The sequence below is a fragment of the Durio zibethinus genome, chromosome 12 (genome assembly GCF_047325235.1).
Source record: "Durio zibethinus cultivar Kanyao isolate XHJ-2024 chromosome 12, ASM4732523v1, whole genome shotgun sequence".
Lineage (NCBI taxonomy): Eukaryota > Viridiplantae > Streptophyta > Magnoliopsida > Malvales > Malvaceae > Durio > Durio zibethinus.
This window is the reverse complement of record NC_143173.1, coordinates 1,515,300-1,536,592: the sequence shown is the minus strand read 5'-3', so window position 1 is coordinate 1,536,592 and position 21,293 is coordinate 1,515,300. Positions and strand designations below refer to the sequence as shown.

The 21,293-nt window shown below is 32.0% G+C and overlaps 1 protein-coding gene and 1 pseudogene across 1 annotated transcript; both read right to left on the bottom strand.

The window, feature by feature from the left end:
* Positions 1-599: 599 nt before the first annotated feature.
* Positions 600-3,930, bottom strand: LOC149515522 (receptor-like protein EIX1). Its single transcript, XM_089741587.1, has one exon. The coding sequence runs from the start codon at positions 3,704-3,706 to the stop codon at positions 677-679; it is 3,030 nt and encodes a 1,009-aa protein (XP_089597713.1). The 5' UTR covers positions 3,707-3,930; the 3' UTR covers positions 600-676.
* Positions 3,931-12,733: 8,803 nt separating this feature from the next.
* On the bottom strand, positions 12,734-16,507 carry LOC111296068 (receptor-like protein EIX2; annotated as a pseudogene).
* Positions 16,508-21,293: the final 4,786 nt, after the last annotated feature.

Here is a 21,293-nt window from a genome sequence, read left to right as displayed (position 1 = left end):
ATTTTTTAAAACTTTTAGAAAAAGAGAAAGAAAAATGCGATTAAATTTTTTTATGATGATTTAGATTTAAAAGAAAAATACGACTAAAATTTTTTATGATGATTTAGATTTGATTTTTAATTTTTTAATTTTTTTTGCCTTTTTATATTTTTATATTTATTATTATTTTCAAATTTTTGATAAATAGAACTAAAAAAATACATAAAATAGGGTAAAAAGTATTAGGCTTGATTCACTAATGGGTTCGTAAGGTGGGGTGAATTGACAAAAACGGGTTGGTTAAATCCGGCCCATTTCGCATGCTTTTTTTTTTTTTTTTTCTGTAAACCAATATCCTCCAATTTTTGCATAGTTACAATAAAAGCTTTCAATTCATTTGGATTTATAAAAATCTGTAGTTTTTGAAATTTTACTTTTGAATAACCAAAATCATAAATAAGACTAGAATAAGAAATATTTCAAAATAAAAGATTTATAAAAAATTATACCTTCAACTCATATTTAATTAAATTCAAACACACATATATGAGTCAAATACATTAACACAATTTTATTTCCTTTCGATAAATTACATGTAATCCTACTTCCAAATCCGAATACACGGATTAAGTTAAGAACATGCAAATCAAGTTACTGCATTATCAAACACACCAAAATGAGCTGCCATTACAAATAATTACATACCAATAGTAGCCCAAAACACGTATAGCTTATCACCAATTTGCTCCAGTTTTTGATAATAAGCAAACCTCCAAGACCTGATGAAAAACAGGGGAGCCACAACTCCCCAAAACCCCATCACAAATCCAAGCACTATGCTCACATAAAGCCAATTCACCTTAGATCTTTTCTTTCCTCCACTGCTACCTCCATTTGTAAAATCAGGTGTTTCGCCATTTCCGCTGCAATTTTTAGTGACTGGAGGTCCGCAAAGATGATTGCCAATGTAAGAAGACCTGTCAAAGCTTTGGAGCTGGGTGCCTAATGGGATTTGTCCTGTCAAGTTGTTGTAGGACAAGTTGAAGTGATTCAAGAAATTCAAATTGGAGAAACTTGAAGGGATTTCACCATGGAGTCGGTTAATCGACAAGTCAAGAGATTCCAACACCTCCATATTGCCAATGTTCTCTGGTATCTTTCCTGTTTGGAGATTCTTCGACAAATTTAATGACCGCAGCCCCATAAGATTTCCAAGTTCTTTGGGGATCTCTCCTGTGAGACTATTAACTGAAAGGTCTATGCTAGTAACAAGTCTAAGTGTGGTACTGTATTCATCCTCCCTTCCTCTTGTCACCAATAACGCACCCAAATAAAACAGGTTATCAAAGTCTAATTCGAAAGCCCAATAACTTAGGTGTTGGTCGGAGGGTTTTGTGGCCATGGCACTTAAGTTACTAAAACATTTTGGAATAGCTCCTGAAATGTTGTTATAACCAAGATCCAAGACCTGAAGAGAATTAAGAGTACATATTTGATCAGGAATATAGCCTTGAAAGTTATTTGAACGGAGGTTTAGCACCACGAGTTTTGAGAGCTTGTCTCCAATCCATGCTGGAATACTCCCCGTTAATTGGTTTTCACTAAGATCAAGAATAAGCGTAACATTTAAATGCTGCAATGAGGATGGTACTTCTCCAAATAAGTTATTGTTACGAAGGTTTAATAACTCAATATGAACCATACATCCCAAGGATATAGGAATTGTCCCAGTTAGATCGTTATTTCCTAAATTTAAGACTTGCAAACTTCCCAAAATTTTCCAACAATCTGGAATTGCACCTGACAGAAGATTTGATTCAATGTCAAGAATGCTCAAAGTTTCCAGTTTAGTTTGGGAATTACAAAGAAAATTAGATAAGGATCCTGAAATTAGATTGTTAGTCAAAAATAAATACTCCAAATCAGAGGATGCCTGCGGCAATGGACCTGTGAATTGGTTGGATCTCAAGTCAACCATCGAACTCATCAATAAATATGAAATCTCCCCGCCTAGTTGGTTATGGGAAAGGTTTAGACATTCAAATTGAGTTGAAAGGTTCCAAAACCAAGTGGGAATGACACCTGAAATTTCAGCACAGGAGATATCTAAAAAAGACAAGTTCTTTTGGAATTGTAACCACTGAGGAAATTGCGGACCAAGATGCCAGTTACCCAATCCAATACTTTTACAGTGAAAAGGAGGAATCCAACTTGGGTTTGGTTTAAACGTTAACAAGTTGTTAGATGCCCAAAAAAATTTCAATCTCGTGAGATTAGAAAAGTGCGTTTCTGATATATTTCCTTCCAACACATTATAGCTAACGTCTAAATCTTCCAAATTCCCAAGTTGTCCTAAACTTTGAGGAAGAGTTGCATTCAATCGATTGTATGAAACATCAAGAACTTTCAATGATGACAACTTCCCTATTGAGGATGGAATGGGACCAGAAATGGAGTTTCTAGAAAGGAAAAGGTATGCCAAAATTTTAAATTGGCCAAGTTGATCAGGTAAATGGCCAGAAAGTTTGTTAGATGCAATATTTAATGACTCTAATCGATCCAAACTACATCTAGACAAACTCTCTATGATTTCTGATACCTCTTGATCAATTCCATTATTTGACAAATCCATCTCCCTCATAGTGCAAAGACTTTCCAAACATTTAGGTTCTATAATTTCAAGCTGGTTATGTGAAACATCAAGATGAGTAAGAGAGCTTAAGTTTCCAATGGCACTTGAAAAATTACCTTGCAGGCCGGCACTGCTGAGACCAAGGAATTGAAGTCGGTTTAAATTAGACAACCAGCTGAGTGTCGATGAAGAGAAGGCATTCCTACTAAGATCAAGAAATTTGAGAGAAGACATGTTTTGAAAACCATTGGGAATCACACCTTCAACTCCATTAGACCTCAGATCAATGGACACAAGACTACGGAGACTGAATATCCATGTAGGCACCGAAGACAACGTGTTTCTCGAAAGATCAAGAACAGCAAGAGATGTGTAATTAACACTGACTGGAGATGGATCATTATTTAGAGAGCATCTTGACAAGTGTAACTCCACCAAAGAAGGAAGTTTTTGTGTTGATTGCAGCCAATCAGTTGCTTGACGAAGATCTACTTCACTCAAATCAAGGAAATGCAGAGACGAAAGACCAGAAACCCATTGAAGAGTTTTAGTTTCAAATAGGGGATTGTGTCCAAGATCAAGATAAAGCAATTTTGAAAGATTTCCAATATTATGGGGAATTTCTCCTTGGAAATTTGCTAGAGAAAGGTTAAGATATGTCAAACTCTTCATCGAACCAATGAATTCGGGAATTGTCAGGCTTCCAAAGTCGTTGTTGCTTAAGTCTAGGAAACTGATATGCTTCAACTCGATCAAAGAAGGATTTATTTTGCCTCCTAGCTTTGACCGAAGGTAAGCATCCCATTCAGCAACCGGCTCATCCGCATCAGGTCCTCTTGAAAGAAGACCCAAGTGCAGCTCTTTGACATGGCCAGTCAAGTTATTGCAGAAAACACCAACCCACTCACAGCAATCCTCACCTTCAACCCAAGAAGATAGCCTGTTTGATTGATCAATGAGGTCTTGCTTGAACTTCAAAAGGGCTTGCCCCTCACTTTCAATGCAAAGCACATTGGAATTCCCATCACAAAAGCTAATAACAGTGGCTGCGATGACAAGAAGAAATACAAACAAGGAAATTGTAACCACTTTCATGGTTGCATACTGATCATTGCTACCAACACATAATATATAAAGTTAAAGAAAAATGTTTTCCAGCACATCAAGCGTAGGAAATTTCTTCGACGACCTCCAATTTAAATTTCCGACTTGAATTTTCCACAAAAAGCATTCATATGTATGAATGAAATTCAACGTGTAGAAAAAACATAAAAAGAACTTGACTAGGATATCAAGCCAATCAACTCTATGGAGTAAGTCTCACGGTCAGCCAATTAACTCTTTAGGTCTTAGAAAAGAGGGAAAAAATGAAATAAAAAATGAAAAATTTAGAAAAAAAATATAAAATTACATAAAATTTAGAGAAGTTAAGACTCCTTTTCCTTTTTTTTTTTTTTTTTTGCAATAGTATTTTTCTTTTTTTTTTTTGTTAAATCAAATTTTGCTATATATGTTTGGCTAAAATTAAGCAAATTGTTGAAAAAAATATTAATTCAAATACAACACAGGTTTTATATAAAAATGAAGTTAAAATACTTTATGTATGTGATTTCAAACGTTTAGTTTTGCAAAAATTTTAATTTATCTTTAGTAATTAACACAATTATTATTTTTTATTAATTTTTAATATAATTTTAATCACCGTTCATTAGCATCATTTTCTTAATTTATGACTAATCTTAAACACGTAATGATAATGATAAATGTATTGAAAAGTAACAAACACGAAACATAAATAAGCCAGTTGATCTACCCCGCAAGGAAGAAAGCATGTGACCTATGCTTTCCAACTTTTCATAGTAAGCTAATCACCATGATTTGAAAGAAAATTTGTGACCTCCAATTTCCAGCTTGAATTTTCCACAAAATCCTTTTTTATGGTCCATTGAAATTCGACAATTCTAGAAAGAAGAAAAAAAAAAAAACCGGACAAGTAAATCAAGTCCACCGAGTCCATGGAATACGTCCCACAGCCAGGCAATTAACTTTTTAGGTCTTAGAAAAGAGAAAAATAAATAAATAAAAAATAAAAATTTAGAAAAAATAAAATTACAAAAAATTTAAAGAAGCTAAGACCCTTTTTTCTTATTATTATAGTTTTTTTTTTGTTACATCAAAATTTTGCTATATATGTTTGGTGCCTAAAATTAAGAAAATTATTGAGAAAAGAATTTAATTCAAATATAAGACATGATTTTATATAAAAATGAAGTTATATAAAAATCTATGAACGTAAAACGTTTAATTTTGCAAATTAAAATTTCAGTTTATCTTTCATAGTTAACACAATTATTTTTAGCTAATTAAAAATTGTGTAAATCACTATGCTTGTTCAATTACATAGTTAATTAACTTATATTGATGAACATGATTTGATTAATATAGTTGGGTTATAGTTAAGTTTCCCGTAATTTTATTTTTTATGCCAGCTAATTAACTTGTTAGGTCTTAGAAACGAGGAAAAAATGAAATGAAAAATGAAAAATTTAGAAAAAAAATTACGTAAAATTTAGAGAAATTAAGACTCCTTTTCATTATTATATTTTGCTATAGTTTTTTTTTTTTTGGTTAATTCAAATTTTGATATGTATGCTTGGCTAAAATTAAGCAAATTGTTGAAAAAGAATATTAATTCAAATACAACACTGGTTTTATATAAAAATAAAGCTATAATACTTTTTATATATATATATATATGTCATTTTAAACATTTAATTTTGCAAAATTTGAATATATCTTTCGTAATTAACCCAATTATTTTTTTTATTAATTTTAAATATAACTTTAATCACCGTTCATCAGCATCATTTTTTCAATTCAAGACAAAGTCTTAAACATGTAATGATAATGATAAATGCATTGAAAAGTAAAGAAGGAGCCTAAACCAACTTATCTACTCTGTATGGATGAAAACTGGTAACCAATGCTTTCCATCTTTTCATAGTAAGCTAACCACTTTGATTTGTTGAATTACAAAGAAAACTTGTGACCTCCAATTTTCAACTTGAATTTTCCACAAAAGGCATTTGATGGTCCATTGAAATTTGATAATTCTAGAAAGAAGAACAAAAAAGACTTGGCAAGTTACGTCCATCAATTTTATGGGAGTAAATCCCACGGCTAGACTATTAACTCTTTAGGTCTTAGAAAAGATAATAAATAAATAAATAAATACATATTTTTTTAAAAAAGTAAAATTACAAAAAATTAGAGAAGCTAAGACTTTTTTCCTTATTATTTTTTGCTATAGTTACTTTTTTTTTGGTTAAATCAAGTTTTACAATATATGTTAGACGCTTAAAATTAAGAAAATTATTGAAAAAACAATATTAATTCAAATATAAAACATGATTTTATATAAAAATGAAGTTATATAAAAATCTATGAAAGTCAAACGTTTAATTTTGCAAAAATTAAAATTTAGGTTTATCTTTCCTAGTTAACATAATCAATTTTTTTATCCACTACAACTTTAATCAGTAATATTAGTTTGATTTTCACAATTCCTAGTTACAGATATTAAGATTTGAATTCTAAATTTATTAAATGTTACTTTTTAAATGTGATTATATAAATTTGAAATGCAAGGGTACCAAGGCATTTATAATTTGGAAAAAAGGTAATCACATGGAAAAAGTTATGAGTGATGGTTTATCTCATAATCCTTTCTCCTTGAAGCCAAGATCTATTCTTGCGTCCTTTCTATTGGGAATAGTGATTGAAATCCTATAAGAGATTTATTTGGGATTGATTAGATATTGTTTGATAGACAAAAAACTTGTAGAAAAAGAATTTTAAGAGAAAAGAGATTCTTAATAGACAAGTTTGACTTGTAGAAGAAAAAGTTCAAGAGAAAAAGGATTCTTAATAGGCAAGCTTTTATACTTATAAATAGGTAAAGTTTTTATAGGGTTAAGGATGAGAAAAATATGCAAGAGAGTTATAGGTTTTTATAGGATAAACACCCCATAAGACTACTAAAGATTTACATCTTATGGGTGTGTATGTTTGAATGTTTATAAATGGGCTAGAGGAGACTGAGAGTGTCCACATAAGTATGATACATGGAAGTGGATTAGAGGAGATTAAGAGGGTCCATATAGGTATGATGTATGGATACATATGGGTATGTGTTTGTTTGTTTTAAAATGGTGCACATGGGTTTGTATTTGTTTAGGTTGAGAATACTCTATAGCACTAAAGAAGATTGAGAGGGCCTATGTGTATTAATTGTTGAGTGCTTGATTTGATGTATGTTTGTAATTCTCTACAACTAGTGAATTTTTTTCTTATCCATGAATGTAAGTCAATTAGGTCGAACTACGTTAAATTATTACCTTTTGTGTGATTGATTAATCATTTGATTTTGTTTCTGCTAGTGGGATTGGATTAGAATTGAAGATTCAAGACGTGAGAAGAGTTGAAAGTTCAAGCCATGGGAAAAGGCACGCCTAGAGGAGCTCGATTTAAGAGAAGAGTTCGAGTTCAAATTTTGAAGATTGAGGATCGATGTGCGTGAAGCGTAAGGACACATAAGAGAAGATGATTGTGAGACTTTCATTACAGATAGAGCCAAGCATGTCTAGTATGAAGACAGATGATTTGATGGAATATAAGTCAAGGTTGAGATTGTTGGGAATAGTGACTTAAATCTCTAAGAGATTTGTTTGGGATTGATTAAATATTACTTGATGGACAAGAAGACTTGCAAAAGAAGAATTCTAAGAGAAAATTGATTATTAATAGGCAAGTTTGACTTGTAGAAGAAGAATTCTAAGAGGAAAGGGATTTCTAATAGGCAAGTTTGTATACTTATAAATAGGTAAATTCTTCATAGGGTTAAGTATGAGAAAAATATGTAAGATAGCTATAGGGTTTTATGGGATAGACACCCTATAAGACTATTGAAGATTTACATTTTATGGGTGTGTATATTTAAATGTTTATGAGTAGATTAGAAGAGACTAAGAGAGTTCAAATAGGTATGATGCATAGGTACATATAGGTACGTGTCTGTTTGTGTTGAAAGCAAGCACATGTGTTTGTGTTTGTTTTGGTTAAGAATACTCCATAAGACTAGAAGAGATTGAGAGGGCTTATGGGTATTGATTGTTGAGTGCTTGATTTAATGTATGTCTGTAATTCTCTACAATTAGTAAATTTTTTTCTCATCCATAAATGTAGGTCAATTGAGTCAAACCACGTTAAATTACTATTTTTTATGTTATTGATTAATTATTTGATTTTACTTCCATTATTGTGATTGGATTGGGGTTTTTAGCCCAACACTTTCCTGATTTAAAAGCATCTGCTATTGAGAAATCATCTAGTCTTAGTGCAGCGATAGCTGGTACATGAGCAGCAGTTAAGCAGTTCTCTTAAGGCCAAAATCTTCGTACAAATACCATCCACAATAGTACACCTGATTCGACATCAAGTACAATGCAGACGATATTTGTAGAAGACAATAACATACCTGATAGTAACTTAAAGGAAGGATCTATAAAGTCAAATTCAGCCTTAGAACAAAGCAACTACTTTGAGGAAGAGGGAAGCAGTAGCTACAATCAACTTCCTGCACATCAGAAACATCATCCTGATTCCCTTTCTATTCCATTGCTTGATTAAAGTCCATGATGTAGGTGTTCTACCGGCCCATCAGCCGTATAATTGAACATTGAATGGGGGTGAGGTGGAAGAGGATATATAGAATGGTAATTGGCATTCTTAATATATTGTCATTTTCTTATTAATTTTCTCAATGTCTTAAATAATAAAATATTTAAGACATTCAAAACAATATAATATTCAAAGATCTCAACTGCCCTCTCAAAGCTACCAAAATTGAAAGTAGTAAAATTATTAGAACAATATAAAACTACTCTTCATATTCAGGGTTGCTTGATTGTAGATAAACCACTTTTTCCTTCAAAACCAGCATGTGCAAATGCCCTGTAACAGAAATGCTTATAATCTTCTGAATTTTTCGTAGTTTATAATTCTCATGCATGGCATTGAACTGTATATGATTTCAAACTTCAATTAGAGCCATGACTCAATCCACAATGAACAGAAAAAATTAATAAAAAATGCATTATTTTGATGCTTTCAAATTTTCTGAGTTATATTCTAGAACTTAAGGGAGGTGATTGTAAAAATCCAGTCTATTTGATTGTTGTGGCAGAAAAACTGGGAAACCAATCCCAATCAAAAGGCCTTCCCCAATGCCGAGCGGACCCGTTCATATGTCTGTTCCTCCAGCACCGTCTGACTGTTCAAGAGTTCTGCTGCTGCTTCCACCACCCACCAACACCACCTTATAATTCATGAATTCCACACATTACCTTTTTATTATTATATTTTTAATTTTTCCTCTACCTGATGAATAGTTTTGTGTAATTGTTAAATCTTCGATTTTTTTTTTAATGTTTTCCTGGTAATATCTGCTATTTGGACTTTATATATAAAATGTTTTCAGCAGTGTGATTGGCTGATTGCTGTTGGTCAAAGAAACAAATACCTTTATCTTTATAATCAATGAAATAATGAAAAATGGAATTGAAGTTTCCAAAGGCTCCAATAAAAAATAGTTAGATTAGAATTGAACTTTCGAATATTAAACTTTCAATCTGATATTTTGGAAAGATCTTATATTTATGTTTTTAGAATGGTCCAGACCACTTCAACACTTCCCATCACATCTATCACATGATATAAACTTTACGTGTAATGTTAATAGGCCCATCACGAAAGGGTCAACAAAAGGAGATTCAAGTCTTTATAGAAATGAAATGGAAAAGATACATCCTTTCAATTCCACTTCCACTTCCATAAGTAATTAACTTCTTCCATGTTTTTTTTATTTATTTGAAATTATCAAAAATTAAATTTTAATAATTGAAAATAAGAGTTTAACACTTTATCATCATCTACTGCCTTACATAATTCAGCCATTAAAAACCAAAATTAGCGAAGAAAGTAAAATCATGATTCCTTGGCATCTAACCAATTAACAGTTGGCAATTTGACTAATGGGGTTTTCAAACAATGACCAATTGGAGAACTTAGGATAGGAAAGGAGAAAAATAAGATACAAATTAATTAACACCAACATGTCTTAAAAAAGTATGGAATGTATTATCTAGAGGTGGAAATACCCTATGTATTAGGGGTAGACTTTCAAACATGTTTCCCTTCCTTCTTTGTTTAAGAAAAAAGAAAAAAAAATATATAAACATATAACAAAAACCTAAAATTTAATTAGCTCAAACTATTTCTCATTTTCCGTGTTTTTTTATACATAAAGAAGTCGTAATTTATGTATAAAAAAATAGGTTGTAGATGATAAGATTTGAATATTCTATTTACTGAATATTATATTTTAAAAATGATTATATAAATTAACTAAATTAAGTTGTAAGTTTTCGTTTTTCTTTTTTGTTCTTCTCCGAGACCTATAGTTAAGTTTTACTCAAAAGTATAGTTGGCAACGGCAGCACTCCCTAGAAGTATCTCCCCTGTAAAGGCGGTTTGAGATTGAACATAAGAAATGTTAACTTTGCTAATAGATTAATAAAAAAAGCTATTAAAGTCATCTCTTCTATCTTCTACAAGATACACATTATTCAATAGATATGAATTATGCTTACCCCGTAATTGAATCAACACTTGACATCATAAAATAATTAGTTATCAATTTTGAAGAAAATCATTAGGGGCATTTGATGGTCAAGAGGCATAATGGTTTTTTTTTTTTTCTTTGAAGCTTTCAGTAAATAATTAGAGATACTTTTATCATTTATGCTAATTTGATATATCGAATTAATCTGATACGTTCAGTGTCACATCAATCCAGTATTATCCTTATTGTCCTCTAATGATCCCTCATAATTTATTTATAAATATGAAGGTCCCAACATCATTAAGAGAGCTTGATACTACTTCATTTTCTCTCATTCCCACTTCATTTCCAACGTGAATCTTTTTGACATACGTGTCGGAATGCAAACACAAGAAATTTATCCTACATTTGCCTCTAACCGCCCTTTTCTTCCCCATTGCCTTTCCAAAAACACCCCAAGGTCAGAGCTCAGCCATAACAAAAATATTAAGAACTTTCTAATTAAGCTTAATAATTTACAATTTAATTAAAAAAATCCATCTATTCCTATATATATAAAAGCCAAAATGGTAATAGGCTTCCACAATCAGAATGAAGGCATCCTTATCCATGATTGTAACTCCGTTGCTCTTAGTAGTTATTGATGGAATCAGTGCTAGAATGTGTTACGGCAGGGATATTCTGCTGCATTTTCATCAAATCCACCGTGAAAGAATGGCTTTGCAAGCTGTCACACGGTTGAAATCCACAGGGTTTCCATCGAACACTCTATATCCACCACCAGCGGCCATTATAGAAAAGTTCAAACTGCACCAATTCCAAAGATATGGCTACTACAACTGCCACCATCACCGCCGCCACCATCCTCCTTTGGGATCCGCTTAGGTGATGAAAGAAGTGGTGTCAGAGGAGGCTGAAAGTGTAATCTCCAGTATTTTTAAAGACGAGGGCCTTATTCTTCAATACCTCCTCATCGATTAGAAGTGATAATAATTTGGATCAAATCAAATTTGATTCAATTTTTCAAATATTATATAATATTAAAAATTTTTAAAATTTAATCTAAATTCGAACCGATTTTTTGTACAATTTAATTTGAATCGAATCGAATTTTATTAATTTAATTCAGTTCAATTTATCAATTTTTAAAATTTAATTATTTATATATATTATTTTAATATAAAATTTTATATATTTAAACAAATTTTCATATACAATTATTATTTTTATTTTATAAAAATTAAAAAATATATAAACTAATAAAAATATATAATTTTGTTCAATTCGATTTTTTTTGTTTTTATTTTTTGATTTAAAATTGGATCCTAACCTAATATATATATATATATATATATATATATAAATATATATAATATTCAAGCTGAATTAAAAAAATCAATACAAACCAAATCAAAACTATTATTATAAATTGATTTTTAATTTTTTCAATATTTTCACCTTAATACCCAACCCAATGTAGTAGAAAAGGTCTTCAAATCCATAAAAAAAAAAAAAGGAAAAAATTGATCATAGCTATCATTTTCTCCCCTTTCTCTGACCACATTTTGATTACACAATTAATAAAATTGACAATGATATATAATTAATATGGTCTCTAATATGTTATTGTTCAAAAATGTGATTGTTCATATATTTTTTATGTTTTTATCCATTACTAGAATTTGACCCCCCACTACTTTAGGATAAGTTATTTTTCATTGTTTTTAATATATTTATAATTATTTTTAATACAAAAAAAAATACTCACATGTTGAATCTTATAAATATATCAAAATTAAAAATAATTAATATACTATGATTACGTTTTTGTTGTTGGTTTGTTTTTTTCTATGAAGTGAACTTTCATTTTTTATTTTTAAATTTATAAACTATTTGATCAAATCTATGACCTTTTTTCAATTTATTTTAAATTATGAACATTTGAATCTTATAAATATATCAAAACTAAAAATAATTAATATATTATGAATACGTTTTTGTTGTTGGCTTTTTTTGTGCGATGATGTGAACTTTTATTTTTTATTTTTAAATTTATAAATGATTTGATCAAATCTATCCCGTTTTTTCAATTTATTTTAAATTATAAACATTTTAAAAACTTTTAGAAAAAGAGAAAGAAAACTACGAAAAAAAATTGTTTTCCCTTGTAAAACGACACTCTCTAATTTCTATATAATTGCAATAAAAGCTTTCAGTTCCTTTGGATTAATAAAAATTTTAGTTTTTGAAATTTTAATTTTGAACAACAAATCAAATCATAAATATGACTAGAATAAGAAATATTTCAAATAAGAGGATTTATAAAAAAAGGCACCCAACTCATATTGAATAAAACTCCAACACATATTTATGAGTCAAATACATTAACACACATAATTTTATTTCATTTTAATAAATTATAACATGAAATATCACTTCCAAATCAGAATACATGGATTAAGTAAAGAGCATGCAAATCAAATTATTACATTACCAAACACACCGAAGTGAGCTACCATTACAAATAATTACATACCAATAGTAGCCCAAAACACGTACAGCTTGTCACCAATTTGCTCCAATTTTTTATAATAAGCAAACCTCCAAGACCTGATTAAAAATAGGGGAGCCACTACTTCCCAAAACCCATCACAAATCCAAGCACTATGCTCACATAAAGCCAATTCACCTCTGATGTTTTCTTTCCTCCACTACTACCTCCATTTGTACCATCAGGTGCTTCGCCCTTTTTGTTGCAATTTTTAGTGACTGGAGGTCCGCAAAGATGATTGCCAATGTAAGAAAACTTGTCAAAGCTTTGGAGTTGGGTGCTTGATGGGATTTGTCCTGTCAAGTTGTTGTAGGACAAGTTGAAGTGATTCAAGAAATTCAAATTGGAAAAACTTGAAGGGATTTCACCATGGAGTCGGTTCATGGACAAGTCAAGAGATTCCAACATCTCCATATTACCAATGGTCTCTGGTATCTTTCCAGTTAGGAGATTCCCTGACAAATTTAATGACAGCAGTCCCATAAGATAACCAAGTTCTTTGGGGATCTCTCCTGTGAGACTGTTAACTGAAAGGTCTATGCCGGTAACAAGTCCGAGTGTGGTACTGTATTCATCCACTCTTCCTTTCATCACCAATAATGCACCAAAATAAAACGAGTTGTCAGGGTAGAATCTCGAGAACCAATTAGCCACGTGTGGGTTGAGGTTTGTGGCCATGGCACTTAGGTTACTAAAACATTTTGGAATAGCTCCTGAAATGTTGTTATAACCAAGATCCAAGACATGAAGAGAATTAAGAGCACAAATCTGATCAGGAATATAGTCTTGAAAGTTATTTGAACGGAGGTTTAGAATCACAAGGTTTGAGAGCTTGTCTCCAATCCATGCTGGAATACTTCCCGTCAATTGATTTTCACTAAGATCAAGAACAAGCATATTAACTAAATGCTGCAATATGGATGGTACTTCTCCAAACAGGTTATTGTTACGAAGGCTTAATGACTCAATAAGACGCATAGATCCCAAGGATCTAGGAATTTTCCCAGTTAGACTGTTGTTTCCTAAATTTAGGACTTCCAACATTGGCATATTTTCCCAACAATCTGGAATTTCACCTGACAGAAGATTTGATTCAACGTGAAGAATGTTCAAAACTTTCAGGTTATTTGAGGAATTACAAAGAAAATTAAAAAGTGATCCTGAAAAAAAGTTCTTGGACAAAAATAAATCCCCCAAATCTGAGAATATTGCCTGTGGCAATGGACCTGTGAATAGGTTGGAACTCAAGTCAGCAATCCGACTTATCGGTAAATATGAAAACTCCCCGACTAATTGGTTATGGGAAAGGTTTAGATATTCAAATGAAGTCGAAAGGTTCCAAAACCAAGTGGGAATGACACCTGAAATTCCAGCATGGGAGATATCTAAACTATACATGTTCCTTTGGAATTGTAGCCACTGAGGAAATTGCCGACCAAGACGCCAGTTACCTAGTCCAATACCTTCACAGTGAAAAGGAGGAATCCAACTTGGGTTTGGTATAAACGTTAACATGTTGTTAGATGCCCAAAAAGATCTCAATATCGTGAGATTAGAAAAGTGCGTTTCTGATATATTTCCTTCCAACATATTATTGCTAACGTCTAAATGTTCCAAATTCCCAAGTTGTCCTAAAATTTGAGGAAGAGTTGCATTCAATCGATTGTATGAAATATCAAGAACTTTCAATGATGACAACTCCCCTATTGAGAATGGAATGGGACCAGAAATGGAGTTTCGGTTAAGGTAAAGGTATGCTAAAGTTTTAAATTGGCCAAGTTGATTAGGTAAATGGCCAGAAAGTTTGTTAAATGCAATATTTAATGACTCTAATCGATCCAAACTACATCTAGACAAACTCTCTATGATTTCTGAGACCTCATGATTAATTGTATTATTTGACAAATCCATCTCCCTCATATTGCAAAGACTTTCCAAATATTTGGGTTCAATCTCAAGCTGGTTATTTGAAAAATCAAGATGAGTAAGAGAACTTAAGTTTCCAATGGCACTTGAAAAATTACCTTGCAGGCCGACACTGTTAAGACTAAGGAATTGAAGTTGGTTTAAATCAGACAACCAGTTGAGTGTCGATGATGAAGAGAATGAATTCCAACTAAGATCAAGAAATTTGAGAAAAGACATGTTTTGAAAGCCACTGGGAATCATACCTTCAACTCCACTAGAGCTAAGATCAATGGACACAAGACTACGAAGATTGAATATCCATGTCACCGAAGACAACATGTTTTGAGAAAGATCAAGAACAGCAAGAGATGTGTAATTAACACTGATTGGAGATGGACCATTATTTAGAGAGCATCCTGACAAGTGTAACTCCACCAAAGAAGGAAGATTGTGTGTTGCCTGCAGCCAATCAGTTGCTTTACTAAGATTTGCAAGGCTCAAACCAAGATACTGCAGAGATGAAAGACCAGAAACCCATTGAAGAGTTTTAGCTTCAAATAAGGAATTGAGTCCAAGATCAAGATAATGCAGTTTTGAGAGATTTCCAAGATTATGGGGAATTGCTCCTAGGAAATTTGCCCAAGAGAGGTTAAGATACGTCAAACTCTTCATCGAACCAATGAATTCGGGAATTGCCAGGCCTCCAAATTCATTATTACTTAAGTCTAGGAAACTGAGATGTTTCAAATCGACCAAAGATGGATTTATTTTGCCTCCTAACTTTGATCGAAAGTAAGCATCCCATTCAGCAGCCGGTGCATAAACATCAGGACTAGTTGAAAGAAGCCCCAAATGCAGCTCTTTAACATGGCCAGTCAGGATATTGCAGAAAACACCATGCCATTCACAGCAATCCTCACCTTCAACCCAAGAAGATAGCCTGTTTGATCGATCAATGAGGTCTTGCTTGAACGTCAAAAGGGCTTGCCCCTCACTTCCAATGCAAAGCACTTTGGAATTCCCATCACAAAAGCTAATAATAGCGGCTGCGATGACAAGAAGAAACCCAAACAAGGAAATTGTAACTGCTTTCATGGTTGCGTACTGATCATTGCTACCAACACCTAATATATAAAGTTACAGAAAAATGTTTTCTACCACATCAAGCATTAGGAAATTTCTTCGAAGACTCCAATTTAAATTTCCAACTTGAATTTTCCACAGAAAGCATTCATATGTATGAATGAAATTCGGCGTGTAGAAAGAACATCAAAAGAACTTGACAAGGAGGTCAAGTCAAGTCAAGTCAACCAAGTATATGGAGTTAAAAATTTCCAGAAAATCCAATTTCCAACTTGAATTTTCCACGGAAAGCATTTATGGTCCATTTAAATTCTACAATTCTAGAAAGAAGAACAAAAAAGACTTGACAAGTAAGTCAAGTCCACCAAATCTATGAAGTAAGTTCCACGGCCAAACAATTAACTCTTTAAGTCTTAGAAAAGAGAAAAAATATAAATAAAAATGAAAATATAGAAAAAAAAAACTACAAAAAATCTAGAGAAGCTAAGACTCTTTTTTCTTTTCTTTTCTTTTTTTTTTGCTATAGTTACTTACTTTTTTTAATATATGTATGGATCCTAAAATTAAGAAATTTGTCGAAACAAGAATATTAATTCAAATTTAAAAAGTGGTTTTATATAAAAATCTATGAGAGTAAAATGCTTAATTTTGCAAATTAAAATTTCAGTTTATCTTTCATAGTTAACATAATTATTTTTTATCCGTTAACTTTCAATACAACTTTAATCACCAAATATTAGTATAATTTTCACAATTCATAATTACAGATATTAAGATTTGAATTTTAAATTTACTGAATATCATATTTTAAAAATATTTGTATGAATCAATTAAATTAAATTTCAAAATTTTAAAACAAGATTTCAATGCTTGATTTGATTGTACTTAGTATGATTTATATAGTATCACCAAACTTTTCTTTTTTTATATCCAACAAGCAATCTAACCCCTCATATAAGCCATGAAAAAAACATTCTTTTAAAATTATAAGGAGGGAATTTGTAAATTTTAATGACATGTATTTTGATTGATTGAATCTATAACTGATGTAATAAAAAATGTAATAATATTTTTGCATAATTGAACGATATTAATTTAAGTAATTATAATTTTATTATTTCGTATTAAATTGTATATAAACTCTAGTTGTATAATTTAAACGATATATATTTAAATATAAAAGTGTTGGGCTAGTTTTGTTTTGCCTTCTACCTCCAAGCAAATGGGGTATTAGAATCTTGACAGGCTCAAACTGTTAGGAAAATGTGGTCCAACCTCATGTAAGTGGTTTTGGACTAAGTAAAGGCCATGGGCCTTGATCTTTCATTTTACACAGAGCCCTAACTACTTAATAAAAAAGAAGTGAGATTGTTTTAAGGGTGTGTCAAAAACCAAGTAGAGAAAGAAGAAAAGCCAGAAAAAGCAGAGAGAAAAAGAAGAAGGAAGAGTTGGTTGAACGAAAGTCGATCCGTGGTTCAATTAAGTTGAAACCTTGTCAGGAGGTTTATGATTTAGAGTTTTACATTCTAACGGTAAAGATCGAGTTTGAAGCTCTCTAGGAATAAATCTATGGTGTATTTGTTGAGTCACTTATTTGGTGAGATTTCTCCAATTGTTTCTCTAATTGTTGATTAGCTCTAGTTTTAGCTAGAGAAAAACTTTGTATACCTATTATTTGATAGTGAAGATTTTTCTGGTGGTCCGTGATTTTTTCTTTCTACACTGAAAGATTTTTCACGTAAATCTTGGTGTGCTTTATCTTTCTTGCGTTTTTTATTATTGATTGTTGTCTATTGCTTCTGTATTGTTGTGATTATTGCTTCAGGTGTAACAAGTTATATCAGAGCGAGGGTTATTTTGAGACATCGATACAAAAGTAACCCAGGATATAAGTAAATTTTGTTTGAGATCATGAAGGGTGATACAGGTTCTATGATAAAATTAACAGCATCAAATTATTCAATTTGGAAGCCTATGATGAAGGATCATCTATACTGCAAAGATTTGTATGAGTTAGTATTGAGTGATTTGGCTAAACCAACAGATATGAAAGATGAAAGCTGGAAGAAGCTAGGTAGAAAGACGCTAGCTACAATAAAAAAATGGGTTGATATCAACGTGTTCCATCATGTAGCGCAGGAGTCAGATGCTCACATTGCTTGAGAAAAATTGGCAGCATTGTATGAGAGAAAAATAGGTATGAATAAAGTTATGCTTGTTAAAAAACTTACAATTTTACAGTACAGGGATGGACGATCTGTTATTGAGCACTTGAGTGATTTTCAAGATATATGTAATCGGATGACTACTATGGAGCTTAAGATAAATGATGAAATAAAGGCATTATTTCTTTTGGGTTCATTGCCAAACAGTTGAAATACTCTAGTTGTGACTGTTCTTAATTCTGCTCCTGATTATAAGGTGACATTGAAGATGGTAAATGATAGTATACTTAATGAAAAAGCAAGGTGAAAAGATGTAGACTCTGAAAATCAAGCTCTGGTCACAGAGAACAGGGATAAAAATATCGATAGAGGTCAGGACTCAAAATGCCGTGGTAAGTCTAAACATAGATCCAAGTCTAGAGGTAAAGTGAAATGTTTCTATTATGGTAAGATGGGTTATATAAAATGAAACTGTAAAATCTTGAAGCAAGAATGAAAAGATGAGAAAGCCAAGAGTTCAAATGATGATAATATTACAGCAGTGAATTCAGATAGTGATTCAGTTACTTTGATTTATACACATGATGATTGTAATCATGTTAGTGATCCCGGCATTGAGTGGATAGTTGACACATGAGCGATATATCATTGTGTTCCTAAAAGAGAGTTGTTTACAACTTACAAAGCAGAAGACTTTGGTTGTACCAAGATAAGAAATAAGAATGTGTCACAGATTGTTGGGATTGGTGATATTGATGTACAAACTAGTACAGGTTGCATATTAACTTTGAGGGATGTTAGACACATTTCAGATATGAGAATAAACTTGCTTGCTATTAATGTCCTTGATAAAGAGGGATATGAAAGTCGATAAAAAAATGGACAGTGGAAGCTTCTCAAAGGATCTATGATAGTTGCAAGAGGAAAACTATGCTACACAATGTATAAGACATGGATGCAATTAAACGGTAACTAGGTAAATGCCGTTGAAAATGATGCTTCAGCAAACTTGTGACATAAGAGGCTGGCACACATGAGTGAAAAGGGGTTACAGGTTTTGACAAAGCAGTCTCTTATTTCTTTAACCAAAGGTATGTCTCTTGATTTATGTGATTATTATTTATTTGGTAAGCATCATAGAGTTTCTTTTCGTAAAAGTTCTTAGAGAAAAGAAAATAGATTAGAATTAATTTATTTTGACGTATGTGGTCTCATTGAGGTTAAGTCATTAGGTGGTAGCAGATATTTTGTTACTTTTATTGATGATGTTTCACGTAAGACTTGGGTGTATATGTTAAAATACAAAAGTCAGGTACTGCAGTATTTTTAAAAATTTCATGCCATGGTTGAAAGGATGATAGGATTACCCTTGAAGTGTATTCGAACTGATAATAGTGAGGAATACACATCTAAAGGCTTTGAAAAGTATTGTTCAAAGCATGAGATCAGGCATGAGATGACAGAACCTGGAATATCACAGCATAATGGTATAGCTGAAAGAATGAATCATACCATTATAGAAAAAGTCAGATGTATGTTGATGATGGCAAAATTACCAAAGCCATTTTGGGGTGAAGCAGTCAACACAGCTTGTTATTTACTTAACAGGTCACCATCAGTTCCTTTGGGCTTTGACATTTCAGAAAGAGTGTGGACAGGGAAAGATACTTCATACTCTCACTTGAAAGTTTTTGGGTGTAAAGCATTCATGCATGTGTCGAAAGAGCAGAGATCAAAGCTTGACAGTAAAGCCATACAGTGTGTGTTTGTAGGATATAGTGATGAAGAATTTGGTTACAGGGTATGGGATCCAGTAAAAAAAAAGACAGTCAGAAACAGAGATGTGGTCTTTTATGAAAAAGAAACCATAACAGACCTTGAAAAAAAGGAAAAGATTACACGAGTTACTGTTGAGTGTGATATTTCAACATCGACAGAGATTTCACAAGAAAGAGCCACAGATGGTGGAAACAAGCAAGAAACAAAACTTGGGGATATGAATGAGCCAGCCATAGTTGGTGATGAGCTAGATGTAATTAGTTTTGAGCAAGGGGAGCAATCCTCTCTACTTGAGGGTGTTGAGCAGGCGGAGCTACCTTCGATATCAAGTGATGTAGAGTCTCAGCCCAGGAGATCTACTAAAGAGCGCAGGCCATTTACCAGGTATCCAAGTTCAGATTTTATTTTAGTTACCAGTGAATGAGAGCCAGAAAGCTTCTAAGATGTGCAGACAACTCTGGATATAGAGCACTGGTTAAAAGTAATGAAAAAAGAGATTGAGTCATTACGAAAGAATGGTACTTATGATCTTGTTAAACTTTCAACAAGGAAGAGGCCATTAAAGAATAAATGGGTGTTCAAGTTGAAAAAAAATGGTGACAAACTAGTGAGGTACAAAGCTCGATTGGTAGTAAAAAGTTTTTCTCAAAAATCAGGTATCGATTTTGATGAGATTTTTGCTCCAGTTGTAAAGATGAGTTCTATTCGAGTAGTACTGGGATTAGTAGCTAGTTTGAATCTTGAGCTTGAGCAACTTGATGTTAAAACTGTATTTTTGCATGGTGATTTGTAGGAGGACATTTATATAAATCAACCTGAGGGTTTTGAAGTGAAAGGGAAAGAGCACTTAGTTTACAAATTGAAGAAAAGCTTGTATGACTTGAAACAAGCTCTGTAACAGTGGTACATGAAGTTTGATTCTTTTATGGTGAGTCTTAACTATAAAATAACAGCAGCAGATTCTTGTGTGTATGTTAAACAATTTCCTAATGGTAACTTCATTATCCTATTATTATATGTTGATGATATATTGATTGTAGGATAAGATGCTAGTATGGTTTGCAGGTTGAAAGAACAATTGTCTAAGTCTTTTAATGTGAAGGATTTAAGTCCAGCAAAACAGATTCTTAGTATGGACATTATCCGAGATAAGAGAGCTGGAAAACTATGGTTATCACAGGGAAAGTATGTTAAACGAGTGCTTGGTAGATTCAACATGCAACATACTAAATCAGTTAGCAGTTCACTTGCCAATCATTTTCATCTAAGTAAGAAATCTTATCCAGTGTCTAAGGAAGAGCAACTAGCTATGTCTATTATTCTTTATTCTTCTACAGTCGATTTTTTAATGTATCTTATGGTTTGTACAAGGCTTGACATTTCTCATGCAGTTGGTGTAGTGAGTAGATTTTTTTTTAATTCAAAAAAAGTTCACTGGGAAGCAGTGAAATAGATTTTTAGATATTTGAGGGGTACTTCAAAAATGTGTTTGACTTATGGAGTTTCACAACCAGT

What these genes read in the sequence shown, in the direction of transcription:
- LOC149515522 (XM_089741587.1), bottom strand. Translation starts at nt 3,706, where the DNA reads ATGAAAGTGGTTACAATTTCCTTGTTTGTATTTCTTCTTGTCATCGCA.